The 18,589-nt window shown below is 52.9% G+C and overlaps 1 protein-coding gene across 1 annotated transcript; it reads left to right on the forward strand.

Annotated features, from left to right (window-relative positions):
• Positions 1-1,134: 1,134 nt before the first annotated feature.
• ADORA2A (adenosine A2a receptor) lies at positions 1,135-8,745 on the forward strand (the record flags this gene model as incomplete). The annotated part of the gene is made up of 2 exons (XM_084245808.1): positions 1,135-1,466; positions 7,664-8,745. The coding sequence occupies 2 exons, from the start codon at positions 1,135-1,137 to the stop codon at positions 8,562-8,564; spliced, it is 1,233 nt and encodes a 410-aa protein (XP_084101934.1). The 3' UTR covers positions 8,565-8,745.
• Between the last annotated feature and the right edge of the window lie 9,844 nt (positions 8,746-18,589).

Below are 18,589 nucleotides of genomic sequence, written 5' to 3' on the forward strand. Positions count from 1 at the left end.
CAAGAAGGAAACTCACAGTTTGCCCAGTGAGTCCTGGCGGAACTTTCTGCTTTGCGCCTGGCACCAGCTCAGTTATCGGTGCAGGGTGCAGGTCCTCAGCCAGGCATAGCAGGAGGTGGGAGGCCCCCCTCCCAAGGGAGGTGACGAGGGGAGGGAGCGGGGCACGGGAGGGAGGTGAGGGGAGAGGTGTGGCAGTTGCTCTGCCCAGATGTGCAGCAGCTGGCGGGTGCTGCCAAGGGGCGGGCCCCCTTTGTTCCTGCTCAGCTTGCTCCCCGCCCTGTGCAGCACCACCCACCTCCAATGAGGACAAGAGGGCTTATCTGCCAGTGATGGGAAGCAGGATCAGGAGGCTCCCCAGATCAGAGCTCTAAGGGTCTCTGGGCCTCTCCTTACCTGAGCAGCATAGGTAGGTGCTGGTAGTACCCCCAGGACGACCTCTCAAGAAAGGAGCAAATAAAAGGCTGGCTGAAAGAGAAGGTGGGTGGGCCTGGGAGAGTCTGAGGTCTGAGGGGGTAAAGGGTCTTTCTGGGAGGGTTTTAGGGGTGACAGTGAGCCCCGGGTTCCAGGAAACTGGCCAGGCTACCACAGAAGGCTTGGGAAGCCGAGGGGTCTGGGGATGGGGCTAACTTGAGGGACTTAACTTTGGAAGATTCCATGCTTTCCTTAAAAAAAGACAGGGACTGGGGCTCATCCCTGGCCCTCTTTGGGATGGGAGGGGCAAGGCGTGGTGGACTCTCCTCAGGCCCAGGCCTGGCTTGCACAGGGGTGGAGCCCCCAAGAAGGGCATGGGTGATTCCGGAACTGAGCACAGCTCCTGGGAACCTGCAGCTGTACCCCCATGCCAGTGGTCCAGCTCCTCATGAGGTTTCTCCCTTGGCAGGAGTCTCAGGAACGCAAGTGGACCTCAGTCAAGATGCCGCCACTGGGACCCCCTGAGAGGGCCTGGTTTCTGGACACTCAGAGTTGGCTGTGACAAAGCGCTTGGGGAGCCACACCGTCTCCCCACACACACACGGACCCTCTTGGCTCCTGTGAGGAAGAGGCTCAGGAGCCTGGGCAGGACCAGCTGCGCTGCAGCTATGGACCGTGAGCTGGCCCAGCCGGCGTCCTTGCTGACCCTGCCCAACTGCAGCCATGCTTACTATGGGCTCCTTGGTGTACATCTCAGTGGAGCTGGCCATCGCCGTGCTGGCCGTGCTGGGCAATGTGCTAGTGTGCTGGGCCGTGTGGCTCAACAGCAACCTGCAGAACGTCACCAACTACTTCGTGGTGTCACTGGCAGCGGCCGACATCGCTGTGGGGGTCCTTGCCATCCCCTTCGCCATCACCATCAGCACAGGGTTCTGCGCCGCCTGCCACGGCTGTCTTTTCATCGCCTGCTTTGTCCTGGTCCTCACGCAGAGCTCCATCTTCAGCCTCCTGGCCATCGCCATTGACCGCTATATTGCCATCCGCATCCCACTCAGGTGAGCCGGGAGCTGGGGCGGGCGGCCCCGCAGCCTCTGTCCTGGCGCGCCTTCTGCTGATGATCGTGTCTATGAAAGGCTGCCTGTGCCAGGGTCTGGTCCGTGCCCAGCGTCAGGATGAACCTGGGGTCAGGTGAACCCAGGGTCAGAGTTTGGTCTGTGGTGTTGGCATGTTGAGCCGGGACACGGCCATGGACTTAGTCTGGGGGCTACTCAGGGCTTGGCATAGATCTAGCAACCGTGCCCATCTAGCTAATCCCTTTGAGCGTGAAGCACCCCGCTCCTCCCCGGGGGCCCCCCAGGTTCATGTGGTCGAGATTATTGACAGACATAGGTAGCCCAGGACTGGGTGGGTAAGTCAGCTCTTCTCCACACAGCATGATGCTGGGGCTGGGCAAGGCACCACGGGAAACCACAGACCTCAGAGCTAAAAGCCTGCCTGCCTGCTTCCCTCGGCCCCTCCTCGCAGCTTGCACATTAGGAAGATGACCCAAAGAGGGGAAGTGACTTGGTTAAATGCCACAGTGAGTCACTGGGACCTATATGCAAATGATACGCTCCTCAGGTCACTAAGTACTCATGGTTTTAGCGCCTGTACACTGCGTGGGGCTGGAGGAGGGGACTAGTGGAGGGGTTTTTAATGGTGACTCTTCTGTGAAAGTGACTTCAGCCATGTGTTGTGTAAATGAAGACTTTCCCCAGGCGGAGCTTACTCAGCATGGCCTCTGCACATTCCCAGGCCGTCAATAAGGCTATGAGGCTAGGGTGTGTGTCCCTTCTGTTGGGGAGCCCTGGGAACTTTCTGCCACACTTATTTTCCCACCCCGGGGTCGACAGCCTGGGTAGCTGCGGGCCTGACCCTCAGAGGGTCAGGGTAACCCATCCCTGCGGGAATTCTCTCAAATAGGTAGGACACCCACCTATGTAATGGGCCCCAGCAGCCCCACTGAAGGCTGAGGGCACCCCACCCTGGAGGAGAAGCAGGCTCAATGAGCAAATGGAAATTTAGAGTGTCAAACCCAAAAGGGGCCCTGAGCGGTCATTTCCTCTCATAGTCTGAATGGAAAAATGAGGCTCAGAGAGAGGAGTCAGTCCTCAGGGCCACACAAAGAGTTGGTAGCAGAGCTGGACCTGTGCCTAGGAAGAAATGTGGCCTGCCACCCACTGCGACTTCAGCCTTTGGGGAGCTGAATCACCAGGAACCCCAGTCTCCCAGAGCCTGCAACAGATGGCTACTCCCGTCACCTGCCCTCTTAGGGGGAAGCAGGCCCCTCATCACAAAGGAGTCCCGGCCCTGTGTGGCCCGTACGGTACTCTGCATGTTGGGAGAGCCTCAGACACCTATCACAAGAGAAGGGGACTCAGGCCAGCCCCAACAGAGGATGAGCCTAACTGAACAGAGGAGGCCCCGAAGTCCAAGCTTGTCCAGTTCAGAACACAGAGGTCTAGGAGGGAATCCGTCTGGGGATTTCCAGGGGGACCTGGGTGCCCAGGTCGGAGGCTACTACTTTAGGCTGAGCACACTTGGGCTCCACCAGCTCTGATGGGACTATCCAGGGGGAAGCAGAGACTTTACTTTCACTTTTTTCCTCCACTCAAAGGTAAATGCATCTAGGGAAAGAACAGGGCTGCTCGTCCCAATCAAAAGAAACTTGCCTTTCTTATCTTCCCTCTCTGTTTTCTGAGAGTCAAAAATGACTCCCTAAAGTAGGATGGGATGTGCTGTGTAACCACAGAAAGCCAGCTGCCCGTCTCTGGAGACATTGCTTCATCTATGAAAGGGAATGTGCCTCTGACCCTCTGAACTCATAAAGGTATTAAGATGAGAGTAGATGAGAGGGACTGCCCCTGAGGGGGGTTGGTAGGGTGGGGTCGGGCAGGTGGAAATTCCACTTTTTCTTGAGCAGCTGGAGATTCAGGGCCAGGGTCCCCGCATGGAGTCAAGTCATGGACCCACCCTCACACCCCCATGCGTATCCCTGACTTCCAGGATCTTCTGAAATGAGACCTAGTTCCATCCAGACCATGATCACTCGAGCTCCACTGCCTAAGGCTTTGGAAGACTTGGGCTGGATCTCTTGCTCTGGGAGCTGATGGGGTTGACGGTGATGACCCTGCCCCGGACAAAGAGCTTTGCAGTTGCCCAGGATGTTAACACAGCACTTCCTTTGATCCTCACAACCTGGCACTGTGGCCAGGACAGAAGTTATGACCCTCATATTATATGGGGAGGCCAGGGCCAGAGAAAGAAAAGTGTCTCCTGACATAGATAGGCTACAGGGCCCTTCGAGTTCCTCCAGTTCCTTTGGGTCCCTCCACATTCCTGTTCTGCAAAAGCCCCTGGGCTGGCAAGAGCCAGGGAGGGTAAGGCATATAAAGATGCCTGCGTGGGAGCTCCTGAGAACAAGCTGGGCATAGAGGGGAAGTTGATGGAGGTAAATGGAAACCCAAAGCTCCTGGCAGCTCGGAGCCACGCCCTGGCCGAAGCTGCCTGTTCCTACCTTCTTCCTTTGGCCCCTCCACAGCTGGAATCAGCCTTTTCTGTGTTCCGGTTCTCACTCTCCTCGGTAGGTTTGTGTGGCTACTCTGAACTCCACCCTCTGACTGATACCCTGGATGGCTGGCCCCAGACCTGTACCTCTCAGGATTGAGTTCTTTTTTTCATTTTTATTTTTTTTAAATATTTATTTATTTATGCATTCAAGAACTGGGGTACAGGCCAGAGGTGTGGGGTGGTGAGAGGATTCACCAGAGAGAGAGTGAGGAGCAGATGAGGCAGATTGACTGAAATACACTGCTGAGGGGAGCAATGGGCAAGACAGGAGAGGTCTGCTACACCGTTTGGGTATCTCCCTGGCCGGGGATTGAACTCAGTGCTGCAGAGGCTGCAGATAGCTTCATAGGTTGTGTCTCAACCCCTTGCGCCACCAGGGAGGCCCTTTTTTTCATTTTTAAAGAATTCCATTTCAGAAAAAAAGCTGTGTGTTCTAGGACAGAGCCTAGGCAGGATGTCAATGGCCAGAAGCAGAGATGGGAGCTGTCCATGTCCCCAGAAAATGGGGCTTTCCCCAGAGGACTTTTGCATCCATTGTCTCCTGTCTCTCACATTAATGCTCTCTCTCCTGGAGAAACGGGCTGCATACCGGGCAGCAGCGGGCGCTGAGGCCAGAATCATTCATGGTGAATCACCCTGCATGGACGAACCCTGAGTGCTCTGGCTTCTGAGGAGGCCAGGGTCAGGACAGACGGCTCCCTGGAGGAAGTGACACTGGTGGGTCAGGCAGAATGGGGGGTGTATGAGAAGAGGGTCAAGCCTGGACAAAGGCCTCAAGAAAGGAATGAGCATGTGCATGGTAGGCCGTGAAGAGGTGACAGGGAGAGAAGAGGATGGCGGTGAGGGGTGCAGCTGACTCAAGCCTGCCTGGACCCAGGAAGGAGTTTGGATTTCCTCTGTGGGCCAGTAGCTCCTCAAGTCTTGGATAACTGTCTCCTTTGAGCCGTTTAAGAAAGCTCCTCCCTCTCAGTATAAGGCAAATGCACAGGCAGCCCTTCCTAAAATCATGGGAGTTGGGGGGATTCTTGGACAACAGGGGGAACTCCAAGAAGGGGCATTCTATGAGCTGGCTCATGCAGAGTGGCAGAGGTACCTCCGATGCAGTGGGCAACTGCTCTAACACCCAATTCCCTGCAGCAGTAGAGTCTGGTGCTGGATGGGGTACATCTGAAGCCCAGGAGACCAAGAGATGACTGTTAGACACAGCCCAGGGGCCAGGCTGTTCTGGCTGTGGTTCCATTTGGGCCCTGATGATCTTCCAGCCCCACAGGGGCTGGAACCAAGGCTCTCAACCTGTATAAGGGGCTTCTTCTTAAATAACAATATTAATCTCCATGAACCAGGGATTTTCATGCCATGTCCCCAGAAGCCTTTGGGCCACACCCTGGTGTCCCCATCAGCTCATTTACTCAGTAAATATATATTGAACCCCTCTCCTCCCTGATAGTTTCACCTCTAAAATCACCGGGGAATGTGTGCATGAAGGTCTGCTGCTGGAGAACAATTTCAAAGGCCCCAGAGCAACTGGTCTCAGGATCCTCCACGTCATCCCTATAACTGCTTGCGTTTGCTTGATTTCCTCACATGGCAGGAAGCTCACTGTTGCTTGAGGCAGCCCATTTCTCCTGCAGATAGCTCAGCTAAAAAGCTTGTACTTAGATGAACCACAACTTGCCCCCCTATAAATCCCACCCAGTAGCCTACATGCTGCCCTCACGGAGCAGTGCCCACAGTGCCAGATGCTCAGTGTCATTGTAAATGAGGAAACTGAGGCTCAGATGGGCAGAGTGACAGAACGCGGCTAACAAGGAATGCAGCAGGGCTGGAGCTCAGAGAGGGATGTGCTTTTCTCAAGAAAACTATCAAAATTAAAACAGCCTCCAGTTCAGTGAGATTATATAAATGACTATTTGAAAAATACTAAAAACAATGCTTGGCACAGAGCAAGTGCTATGTAACTTAAAAATGGAACAAATGAAAGTCTGTGATTCCATGTTTGAGGTTCTAGAATAAGTAATGGCAGTGCAGGCTTTCTGTGGCTTGGTAGAAATGGGCAAATCCATGACCTTCTTCCTGCCATGGTCCTTCCACAGGCACCCAGCTCCCTGCTGAGTGGGGCACGGAGTGGCTGAGATGGCCCTGCCTGATTACGGCTTAACGTCAGAACAGACAAACTTATCCTGATCCAAGTTGCCATCCTCTTCTTCATCCATCCTTCTTCATCCATCCTCTTCTCTCCTTCTCAGCTCCTCAATGTCCACAGCAAGTTCATTCCTCTCCGAGGAGCTCAGTTTCCCCGTCTTTATAATGAGGGGATTAAGCTAGTAGGAGGTCAGAGGCCACTAGGTTGTTTTATCCTTAATTTAAATTCATTGGCAACATTTAAACCACGGAAGAGTTTACCCAGAAAATCAGCTCCCCAGTCCCTCCCGAGAGCTGGCAACACTGGGCACACTTTTCCCACGGTGACAGGGGCTGAGTGGCATCAGCTGCTATATGCCCCACCAGCCTGCGTGGCACATTTCTCATCTAGGGCCCCTGAGTTTGCCATCCATGCACTAGATTGTTTCTATAGATGCTTAATTCTGGCACTAACTAAAGCACCTACTTTGTGCTTTGTCCCACTGGTGGCCATACAGAGATGGAGGCAGGAAAGCCCTGTCCCCAGGGGGCTCCTAGCCATGGGGCTCAGCTGGGGTAGAGTTAGCCACGCTTAAATAGGAAAGTTCTCTGAGAAGATATCTAGGCTGGACTTGAAGGGCAGGTAGGCTTTAACAGGTAGAGGGGAAGGCACTTTGGTTTTGCCCGATTCAAAAACAGAAGGTGACCCCTCAGAGATCACAGAGGTCTCCTTGTTCAATCAGGAGATGTTTTTTGATTGCTGTTCTTTTAAGAAAAGCTCTGCTTCCTTTCTAACAGGACTAAGGTCAACTCCCTGACTGTCAGATCAGGCCACTCCCAGAGCCGGGGACGAAGCCTGACTAGATGACTGCGTGACTGCAGGCGGCTTACTTTTCCTCCCTGCAGTCAGTAGCTCACGCAGTCCTTTCCTCGTGCATGCTAAGATGGCCATCTCATTTCTCACCAGAGGGTTATGGATGGACTTGGAGGTGACCTGGTATCTCCACCCCCTCTTTTCCCTCCTGTGCCACCTCTCCTTGGGAGCTTCTGGGGCCCCTAAGTCCTAAGTCAAATGGGGAAAGAGGAGCAGAGTGGAAGACCTGTGAATCCCCAACAGGTTTGATCTGGCAGGCTCTGCCCCCGCTAGCGAGCCCACCCTCCTACCCTGTTCCCGCTCTAAAGGGAAATGTCTTCTAGCATCAACCAAGATCAGCATGAAGGCTCTGACTTCTCTCCCTCCCCCCAATCACTTATTAATCCTCTCAAACCAAACTAAGTGCCAGGACTCTGCAAAATGCTAATCAATAACCACCTGACCATCTGTGCAGCCAGCGGGTTCCCTTTTTCACCTCCTGTGAGAAAACACGGAGCTCGGACCTCTGCTCAACACAGGAGATAATGTGGCTAGGAGGCAGGAAGTGACTGGTCCAGACAGCCCACTCAGCCAGTGAAGGGCAGACCAGGGCACAGCTCTGGGTTTCTTGACTCTGGGCCCCACCTGACGCTGGTCTCTTGTCCACAGGTACAATGGCTTGGTGACTGGCACGAGGGCCAAGGGCATCATTGGAGTCTGCTGGGTGCTGTCATTTGCCATCGGCCTGACTCCCATGCTGGGCTGGAACAACTGCAGTCCGCTGAAGGAGGACAAAAATGGCTCGAAGACCTGCCCAGAGGGCCGGGTGGCCTGCCTCTTTGAGTATGTGGTCCCCATGAACTACATGGTGTACTACAACTTCTTTGCTTGTGTCCTGGTGCCCCTGCTGCTCATGCTGGGCATATACTTGCGGATCTTCCTGGCAGCCCGGCGACAGCTGAAGCAAATGGAGAGCCAGCCTCTGCCAGGGGAGCGGACTCGATCTACACTACAAAAGGAGGTCCATGCTGCCAAATCACTGGCCATCATTGTGGGGCTCTTTGCCCTCTGCTGGCTACCCCTGCACATCATCAACTGTTTCACCTTCTTCTGCCCAAGGTGCAAGCACGCCCCGACCTGGCTCATGTATCTGGCCATCATCCTCTCCCACACCAACTCCGTTGTGAACCCCTTCATCTATGCCTACCGCATCCGAGAGTTCCGCCAGACCTTCCGCAAGATCATCCGCAGCCACATTCTGAGACGGCAGGAGCTCTTCAAGGCCGGGGGCACCAGTGCCCGGGCCTTGGCTGCTCACGGCAGTGATGGAGAGCAGATCAGCCTCCGTCTCAACGGCCACCCTCCCGGGGTGTGGGCCAATGGCAATGCCCCCCACCCTGGGCGGAGGCCCAATGGCTATGCCCCGGGGCTGGTGGGTGGCGGGAGCGCTGGTGAGTCTCATGGGGACATGAACCTCCCGGATGTGGAACTCCTTAGCCATGAGCTCAAGGGCGAGTGTCCAGAGCCCCCTGGCCTTGAGGGCTCCCTGGCTGGAGCAGGAGTGTCTTGATCTACTGAGTTAGTCCCTTCCTGAGGGAAGGAAATCTTTCTTCTTCTGGTTGGTGGAACCAGTCATTAAAAGAGTGAGTCTGCCAGGAGACCCTTCTGGTGGCCGGTTCCTGCTTTGGACTGAGAGGCGGAAACCGCAGCTGGAGCAGCATGAGGTCCAGCAAAAAGGGTTTGGAGTCTGAGAAAGTGGACGTTTCATGCTGAGAAGCCCTGCACCAAGCCAGAGCCAGAGCACCAGCAGGCTGAGCAGGGCCCAGTCCCCCACTCCAGAAGCACCTAGAAGTACCACCTTGTCGCCACAGAGAAGGCTGTGGCAGAGCAGGCTGGCCTGTTCCTGAGACTGAAGAGGGGCTCCAGCAAGCCCCCGTATACACATACAGACACCACCCTCCACTGACCTTCCTGGAGTTTGGGCACAGCTGTACCCAGAGGTGGAGTTTGACTATATTTTTTTCAGGAGAAAATGTATTTTGTTTTATTATCTCCCTGGCCTCCTGGTCTGTTGTCTTGCTGCTACCTGGCACCAGGAGTCGGCCCAGGGAGGCCTAAGCAGCCCTCTCCCACTGCCATGAGCGGCCACGCACTCCCGCTGTCGGTCCCAGAGCCAACTCTCAGGGCAGCGAGGGCGTGAGGAGCGGGAGCTGTAACGGAGCGACTCTGGAGCGTGGGCTCAGAGGAGGTGGTCGGAACTGACTGACCATGAGGTGTGCGTGGGCGGCTCTGGGCTGCCCAGGCAGAGGCCCTGTAAAACTGCCTTGCCTTCTGTAGGGAATGTTGTTTTTTTCTGAGATACAATAAAAATGAGCCACATTGTGTTTTAAGCCCGTCCAATTAGAATGGTGTCTGAGTTCCTTTTCTTCTTCCATTGCCAGGCCTGGCACACATAAATAGGTGTGTGCAACTATATGAGTGTGCGTGTATATATGAAGACAGACACTCTGTCTACTAGGGGGTGGGGGCTCCCCCTCTAGCCTGAGGCATCCCCACAGTGTGGGAACCAGGCTTTTCCCTCATTACCCTTCCAGAGCTGTGCCCCCACCTCCCACTGCCCTGCTCTACTGCCCTCTGCTGAGAAGCCATCTGGAAAGAGCTCTGGATGGGGGCTCAGTTGCCTTCCCCTGGAGTCACCTTCCTCACCCTCCAATAAAGGAACCTATAAGGAACTGTGTCTCTTGCTCTGACGCCCGTGGCTGGGGTCTCCTTAAGGAGGTGGTGTCATCCTTCTGTGGGGGTGGTTTGAGCCCAGGGGGATTTTAACAACCTGCCCCGTCCTTCAGGCCAATGTGTTCTCAAAGACACTTCGGAAGGGACTGGGAGGGAGTGTTAGAACTTGGCAGGTGATCCTCATGGAGCCCTGGGAGCCCCATTTTGTACATGACCAAACATCAGACTTACACAGAGAGGCGAAGTCCTGTCCCGGATCACACAGCTAGCAAGTGGCAGAAATGTGCTTATGACCCAGATCTGTGTGGCTGCAAAATTCATATGTTCTTTTCCCTCCACTCACTCATAAACTGTTTCAACCACACTAAAAAGTATAAAATAATGCTGTGTCCCCACCACTCTACTCAATAAATGAAACACTGTGATCACAGTGGAAGCATCTGAAGCCGCCCCACATTCTTGCCCTGCTTCCTGCATCTGGAAATGACCCCTTTCCTGGATTTCGTTTACTCTTATTGTGTACTTTTATTCTTTTACTATACAGATGCATAGATAAGTGTCCCCAAACCAACACGATTTGTTTTAGCTCTGTTTACTGTGACAGCAATCAAAGGAACAGAAGTAACACTAGGATAATCTGAAACCTGAGCCCCTGGCCAGGCCGCAGTGATTCCCTGGAAGTGCTTGTGGAAAGCCGGGCTAAGAACCACAGAGTAAACCCACAGCCCACCCCTGTCCACCCCAGCTTCCTCCTCCCTCTTCCACGGGTTGGTCCGTGCTGGCTGTGGCTGAGGGCAGAGCGGTGGCTAGGCTATACCTCCCGAGGCAAGAACATGCTGTTTGTCTGTCCTCACAGCCAACTAGTGAGGAGAGGCCAGACAGAGAAAAACAAAGGTAGGAAAGGAAGAAATATCATCTCTTCAGCCTTTTCTGAGGTCTCTTGGAACAGAATTTTGGGTGCTGGGCTATATAGGTATAGGTTTAGGGGTTGCAAGGGACAGGGACTCAGGAAAGGCTTCTAGGTACAGCTATGCCCCACCTGCCTGTTATCCCAGAGCCCACCCTGGCCCAGCCCTGGAGCCCAGGCCAACATGACTAGGCCCCCTCAGTCCCTCAGGGCATCCCATCTCCACACCCACCCCATCGCTCTCCCACAGCGAGGCAGTGCCTGTGCAGACACAGATGCATGGGTCACTCCATGACAACAGAACACGCGAGTGTATGCTTGAAACGTACAAAGCCCCCCTCAATGGGGTAGATGCCCACAGTGGGGGCATAAGGAGACTTGAAGTCTAGCCTAGCCCTGCAGGATGCATGTGCTTGTGGGCCCAGGGGCCAGGCTACTGGGGGTACCACCTGGACTGCTCCAAGCCCTGCAGCTCTTTCCAAGGGCCCCTCCCTCAGCCCACTCCTTGTTCTTCCCAAAGGGCTATGGGTAGATGGCCTGCTTCATTCAGGCCTGTCCCAAACACAAAGACCGCCTTACTGAACATGTCCTGGTGGTTACCCTAGCTCCTCTCCAGGGCAGGCCCCCTGGGAGACCTGTGAGCCCGGCTCAGGCTGGGTTCTGGCTCATCGCAGGACGCCATGTGAGACAGGCCCTCTGTAAATCAGCTCTGTTCCATGCTCCCCGCTCCGTTAACCACCCCTGCCTTTGCAACTCTCCCCATCTGTATGACGAGCCTTTGCTCTGGGACATCTTACACAAGAATGTTCTGGGCTCCTGGAACCTGTTTGGGGAGCTGGGAAGAGCTTCAATTCCATGTGTGCTGACCAGGGCACTAGACAAACTCTGGAGACAAATCATGGCGGGCAGGACTAAGGGATATCCTGGGGAGAAAGAGGGATAAGGTGTCGATGCCACCTGACTCTCCTGGGCTGGGGCTCTGTGTCCCAGAGTTGTCACACAAGCTTTTTCAACAGTGGCAGGGAAAGAGGTACCCAGGGGGCTCTTGGGAGCCAACTTCTCAGTGTAAGAATGGTTCTGTGCAGCCTGGCTCCGTTTCTGTGCCCAAGAAAAGGCATGTCAGGAAGACACTCTGCCAGGAATGCCTTTCCTATACTGTCTTGCCACTCAGTGCCCCAGAGCTGCTGCTTGCGTGAGCTCTTGCCGTAGTGGACACTCCCCACTTGAGTTCCCCGACTGGGCCCAAGTGCTGCCTGTGCACGCTGAGCAACGAACGCCCTTCTGCTGATCTTGTCGGGAGAGATCCCAGACTCCAGTTCTGTGAGGCAAGTCTCTCTCCCAGTTCCTTACCCACTCTGAACAAGCAGACCGCTCTCCGTTCCAGTGTCAGATGACCACCCCTGTCTCTTCCCCACACCTACCCCTCCTCTGTCCTGAAGCACCCCTCACTGCAGCAGTCACTCATCATCAGCAGTGACTGTCACTGGTGGGACAGCCCCTGGGTGCAGAGCCCTGGAGGGGACAGAGGATGTGAGAGGACTCAGCCTCAGAGGAGAGGGACAGACAGAACACAGAACCTGATGTGCCACCAGAGGCATCTTTCTAGATGCTCTGGCTCTACTCTTTTCACCAGCAGAAAAAGAGCAGCTCAGCAGACCTTCCCGGACAAGTCACCTGCCCTCCCACTGGTCAGGCTTTGAGGGCAGAGGCCCAGCTGGTGGCATCAGCATGAAGCTGGCTAAGTAACAGCTGTTACTGACCCATTGTGCTCTGAGGGAGGGATTTTTTTCCTGCCCAGGAAATGCTTATATGGTACCACCCACCCTTCTTTGTCCAGGGAAGCGTGTGTGTGTGTGTGTGTGTGTGTGTGTGATTTTGCAGAATCAGCCTTCTGCTCTGGCACCTAGCGACCAGCTACACTGTCAGAGAGGGCTCCATTAGAACTGAGCAGGCTAGAACTTGAGCCCCATCTCCTGGCTTTCTCTTCTTCCCTCCAGCACCTTATTAGTGCCTGCTGGTGAGTGCTGAGCTGGAAGGAAGGATGCACAGGGAGCCAACAACCAACTGAAGAAAGTCAGGCCCTTTGGGGCAGCAGGAGGTGAGGCCGTGAGCAGGACAGAAGCTCTGGGTGTGCAGAGGAGGACTAGGTCTCATCCTACTGGCGAGCCTGGGGGCCTGAAGCCCACTAAGCCTTTCAAAGGCTAGTCATTGGCCAACTCCAGGGCCCTTCTCTTCAAGGTTAAGGGATGAGAATGAGGAGCTGAGTAAATGTGCACCTGATTTACATCTGCCCACACAGAATTATGCCATCCGTTTGCAGGCAATTTTCAAGTTAAAATGTTGTCAGAAGGTTGTCAGAGTTTTGATCTTTCTTTTCTGTTCTTTCTCAATCCACCCACATTTTCTAGTTAGAATGGAAAGGGGAGAGAGGGGGATAGAGCCTGGTTTAGATTCAGAGATTTTGGGAATCTTTAAAGTTAGATAGGACTTTTAAAAAGTCTCTAGTGTTCACTGAGGAAGATTCAGGGGCACAGCCCAGTCACAACTGTTCCATCGTTGGCTGAGCTGTTGCGGGGACAAGAGTCCAGGCCAGATTTGCTAACTCAGATATGCTAAAGAATCCCATTGCTTGCTCCTTCTAACTACCACTTGCTTCACTCATCTCTAAATAAGGGAAGCCAACAGCACGCTCGCACTCAGGCCTCCTTCTCTCACAGTGGGCCAGGCACTCTCTCAGCTGCCGCGCACACTTTTAGATGAGACAGGATAATGAGTGTGAAAGTACTTTGGAAAATTTTGTAACATAAATGCCCAGGATTATTATTATTGCAATACCAAAGCAATTATTGGTACAAAAGAAGGACAAGCAGTCAGAGCTCGATGTTCCGGAGAGCAGGAAAGAGGACTAAGGGAAGAGAGACAGAAGGGGGAAAGGGCTGCTTACTCGGGTCTACGTCCTGCTCACTGACACAGCCCAGTCATTGTCAGATAAAGGAATGTGGAGATTGTGAATTTATCCAGGAACCTAGAAGCCTCTGGTGTCTGGGGGCCAGGAGATGGTTGTAAGAACTGGCAGAGGCAAGCGGCACGGTCTGAGGATCATTTCCTGTCTTCAATCCCGTCCTGTCTCATGTTTATGAAAGTTTCAAATCCAGAGCAGTTGCGGTTTATCAGAGACGTGAACAAAGAAGGGACATAGAGACTATCTGGGCTGACCATCAGGACTCACATGACCTGAGGGGCTGAACAGATAAAACTGAGCAAAGAGGAGTGTAAAGCCCTGCTCTGAGTTTGAAAGAGCAAATGTGTAGGGGCAGGTGGGCAGAGAAAGAGCAGCTCCCATCATCAGTTCATCTCAAACAATACGGAGACTTCAGTTGCTGAGTTTAGTGCTCCCTAAATGTGTGGAAATGATCGGCGCATCACACCATAGTTGCAGAGGCCCCAGGCTGAAGGTGCTCCTGGGGTCTTGGCAAAAGCAGGAGATTCACACCTGGGTTTCAGGACCATAACACATCGTCAGTGAACTGAAATGCCACGTGAAAATGCTGCCACCCAGCAGAATTAACAAGTGGTCAGCAGAAGGTCATCAAGATAGGGAGGGTCTGGAGATAGGAGATTTAAAATAGCTGAGGAGGGCCTCCCCGGTGGCGCAGCGGTTGAGCGCTGGGTTGCGAAGCTGCCCGCGGCCTCTGCAGCGCCGGTTCGATCCCCGGCTGCTCCCCGGCCACCACAGGAGGGTCCCACATGGCGCGCAGACCTCTCCTGCCGCCCGCTGCAACCCTCAGCAGTGTACTTCGGTCCTTCTGCCTGCTCTGCTCCCCGCTCTGGTTCTGGTGAATTCTCTCACCCTCCCGCACTTCTGACTGTACCCAGTGCTTATATAAATAAATAAATAAACCTTTATAAAAAATAAAATAAAATAGCCAAGGAAGTGAGGCTGGAAATGACAGGTAAGTGAATCAGTATAGGGACTGATTTACATGTGCTCTTCAAGCTTGACTTGATAGGAACACCTATCAGGGCCTTGATAAGTGGAAGCTCTGGTGGAATAAGTTTATGTTTGAGGCCATCAGGCAGCAGTAATTCAGTGCCCTCCAGGAGCACTGAGGCTTAGAGGAGAGGGGCACTCATTGGCCTAGAAGAGGACTTGTAGGGCCTTGAGGAGCTTACCCTGAGCCACTAGGGCAAAAGGCCAGATAAGGATGACTCATCTTTCTTGGCCATTTCAGGATCCTGGAACAGAAGATAGCCCAGGCCTGAAGTCCTTTCCACCAGTGCCACCTGCACGACAGCAGTGTCACCCCAGCTAAAGTACACAGCCGTCTGGTGGGAGGCGGGAGGCAGGAGGGGCTGGGACAAGGTAGAGACGGTTTCATGCAGCGCCAATATTATAAAGTTCTCTCACCCCATGAGTGTCAGAGGAGAAGCACAAAAGGGGCTGCTTCCTTTTCTCCCCCGTAACTCCCACTTCCAACTTCCTTAGTCCCATTACTAGGAGCTTCTTATCTTCTCAAATTCAACCCTTGCATTATGCTAATTATTGCCAAAGGTATTAAATCTGCTTCCTCCACGCTAGGTGCCAGTAACTATCCCAAGGTCTTAGTGTTAGCTGAGGCCTCATTATCTCTCAACCACCCGGAAAAGCTCCAGCTCTGCCTCTGTATTTTTCTCTTTATCCTAATCGATTGAGCCCACACAGACTGACGTGCCCGAGGCACTCCTCTAGTCATGTCCCTTCCTTGCTCCAAAACTCTTAGCAAATCCTAAATACCTCTCAGTCAGGTCCAGCCTCACCTTGTATGGTGTTCAAGCCCACAGCTCTAAACTCTGGCCTTGCCCCATCCACCCACCTGACCTCCCCACTGCCCTGGCTAAGCCAAACTGAAGGCTACCTCCCTCTGAACCCCTTCCCTGCCTTTCCCTCTTGAGGAGGCCTCTTTGCCTGGAATGCTACTCCTCTCAATCTCCCCAACTTGAAACACTTCCCAGGCTCCAGCAGGCGCCTGCAGAGCCATCTCTTCCCTGAGAGACTTCTGCAAACCTCTTCTCCCTTCTCAGAGTCCTGAAGCAGGCCGCGTCTGTTCTACACCGCAAGTGTGTGACCTGCTGCTGGTGACATCTCTGCTTCTGCTAAGATCTGACTTACCTCAGAATAACATGTTGGTTTTCACCAGTGTGAATATCTCTCTACTTGGATCCTAAATTCTAAATATGTCAGCCAGAGCTTCCCAGGAAGTGGAGTGGGAAGGGTATCCTCTCCACTCAGAGCTAAGAGCAGTGAGCACTTGGTGTGGTAAGAGTGTCGTTGTGAAGTCAGAGAGACCTGGTTTTTAGTCTCTGCTGCCACAATCTGGTCATGTGGCTTTGTGCATAATGGGCAAGTTTCCTCCCCTGCAAAATGATGAAACATGACTGGGGACTGACCCAGCCCTAGCTCTGGCTAGGGAAGAAGCAAGGGAGACTATGGACCAACACTTTGAGGGAGAGGGAGACAGAGAGAAAAAGGGGAGCTATTAGCTCTGGAGGAAGGAAGGACATGCTGGGCTAATGGAATAATTGGATAATCCTCAGAGCTAGGGGCGGCCAGGCTAAGGCCAGCTGTTAGAAGCAGACACAAATAGTACAAGCATAACAAGGGTGCTGGTGCAGGAAGCAGTTTGCTGAGAAATATAGGGGAGGGGGGGTAGGGAAAGAAAACCGAGACCCCTTTCTGTAGGGATGTTGATGACAGACCCTTAGGGACCGGTGACTCTGACACTGTAACAAAGATTCCATGTAGGGGCCTTGAATCTATTTGTGTATTAGGAACATTCTTGGAGACTATGGACTTATCCTGGCCTCAAAAATGTCCCTCTACCAAGGTGACCCTTAAAGACTATGACACCCTCATCCTTGCTCCTTGAGACTTCCCTGCAGGTGAGCCATCTATTTGACATGCCCATAAAAATGTTGCTGGGCTCTTGGACAGAGGCTGCCAGCCCTGACTAAGGATTAAAGCTAGCCAAGTTGGTCTTCAAAATCTCTGCCCTGTGCCCCTTCTGGTGTAGATATCATGGCATCTTTCTTGGATTACCAAGGGAGGGGTTCTGTACAATCTCCTCCCCCTCTACCAACCACTGTTCTGTTTCCCCCTACTACCTACAAGGACCCCTGCAAGGTTGGGAACTGTACCTGGCCCATCTTGGCAGAGACGGTATTCAACAAACACAGATCTGAGCCAAAGGGACAGCCTGTGTGTCTTCCTGCTTATCAAGAGCTTTGCGCTGAGTCAGTCCTTCTGCTCACAAGGAAAATGTCTGATAGGCCCCTTCCCACAGGATTTTGGGAACCCCTGCCTTAGCCTGCCCCTCAAAGGCTCTGTGTATCTTCAAACATGTAGGGCAGGGAAGGGAGGAACAGCAGCTGGGAGTATGCCCTGGACCTCCCCCCCTGCCCTGACTCCTCGGCTGCAGCCCAGAGGTTTTACACTGCCCTGTCTCCTGGCCTGAAAAGACAGGTGGCCTGAGGTCGCCAGAGACAGGGCTCGCGCTGAGAAAGGCTTTGAAGTTGAGCAGATTATATTATTTCTCTTTGCCCATTTTACAAATAGATAAATATTTCCCATTTTCCTGCTTCCTAGTTCTATTAAGAATTAAATGTGAGTTAACTAATGCAAAATTAAAGATTAAGTGTGAAAATGAATAAGAAGAAAAAGACGAGCCATCTTTGGAGCCAGGCTGGTCTACCGGGCTTTCCTGCGACCCTTAGGCCACGGCCAGCTTGGAAGTCGGCCTGGCTGCTCCCCACCACCTCCTCTCACCGGGACCGGCGGGGTAAGGACAAACACATGGGAGGCCTTGCCCTCTTAACTGACCTTTTATCTACATAGGATTGTTTTCTTTGCCAAATAGACCAAAAGGAAGGAAGGCCAGCAAGACATAGGTTCTTTTCTTAGCTCCTAAGTGGCTGACATTTCAGGAAGTCAAATTCTGAATGGGGCCAGAGGGGATTTCAATTCATTCTGCCTGTCTGTAGGCAGACTCGGCTCACACGAGGACTCCGCTCCGCAGGGTGTACTTTCAGATCTTCGGGAAAAGAAAGGGAAGCCCTTGTTCAAAAATCTCTCCCAACTGATCAGCTCATGCTTGGAAACTCATCCATTCGAGCCTTATTTCTTTGGAACAAGCCAAGTGTGGGTTTTGTCTTCTGTCCAATCACACAAACCACCCATATAACATCGTTTTTAGTCTCCTCAGTTTGAGCAGAAGAAACAGGTCCTTTACTGAGAGCAGGCTCAGATGGAGAGGAGAAAACTAAAACAATGCAACCCTGGGGCTGGAAGCGGGTAAACAGGAAGAGAAAGCATGCAGAGGGAGGCAGAGCTAGTGAAGGCTTTCCACACAGATAGTCAAGAATGACCTCCGAAGCTCCCAGGAAAACAAAGGGTAAAACAGCCAGACAAAATATAGATCACACTCTGTGATTCCATTTATATCTAGCAAATGCTAGATGTACTACTAATCTGTCATGCTGGAAAATGGATCAGTGGTTGCCTGGGCAGGGCTGGAGGGAGGCAGAAAGGAGGCCTGATAGAGGGGTATGCGGGAACTTTGGGGAGGGTGAGCAATATCTTGATTAGGATAATAGTTTCAGGAGTGTATATATGTTAAAATTTATCAAATAAGACACTTTAAATATGTGTAGTTTATTCTACATCAGTTGTAACTCAATAACACCTTATTGGAAAAGAGTTAAAAAGAAACCAAAAACACTACCTGAATAGAGTGAGCTGGTCGAAGGCCCATCTCACACACCCTGATAAGTCCTGGCAGAAATGAGTTTTCCGAGAGGTAAGCTCACCTCTCAGAGAATCAGGTTTTCTCCCTCTACGTTGAAATGTATGAACTAGAAGATCCAACGCTCTACCTAGATATCAACGTGTAGACCGAGAGGGTCACATATGTTCACTGATA

This window comes from Talpa europaea (assembly GCF_964194135.1).
Source record: "Talpa europaea genome assembly, chromosome: 10".
Lineage (NCBI taxonomy): Eukaryota > Metazoa > Chordata > Mammalia > Eulipotyphla > Talpidae > Talpa > Talpa europaea.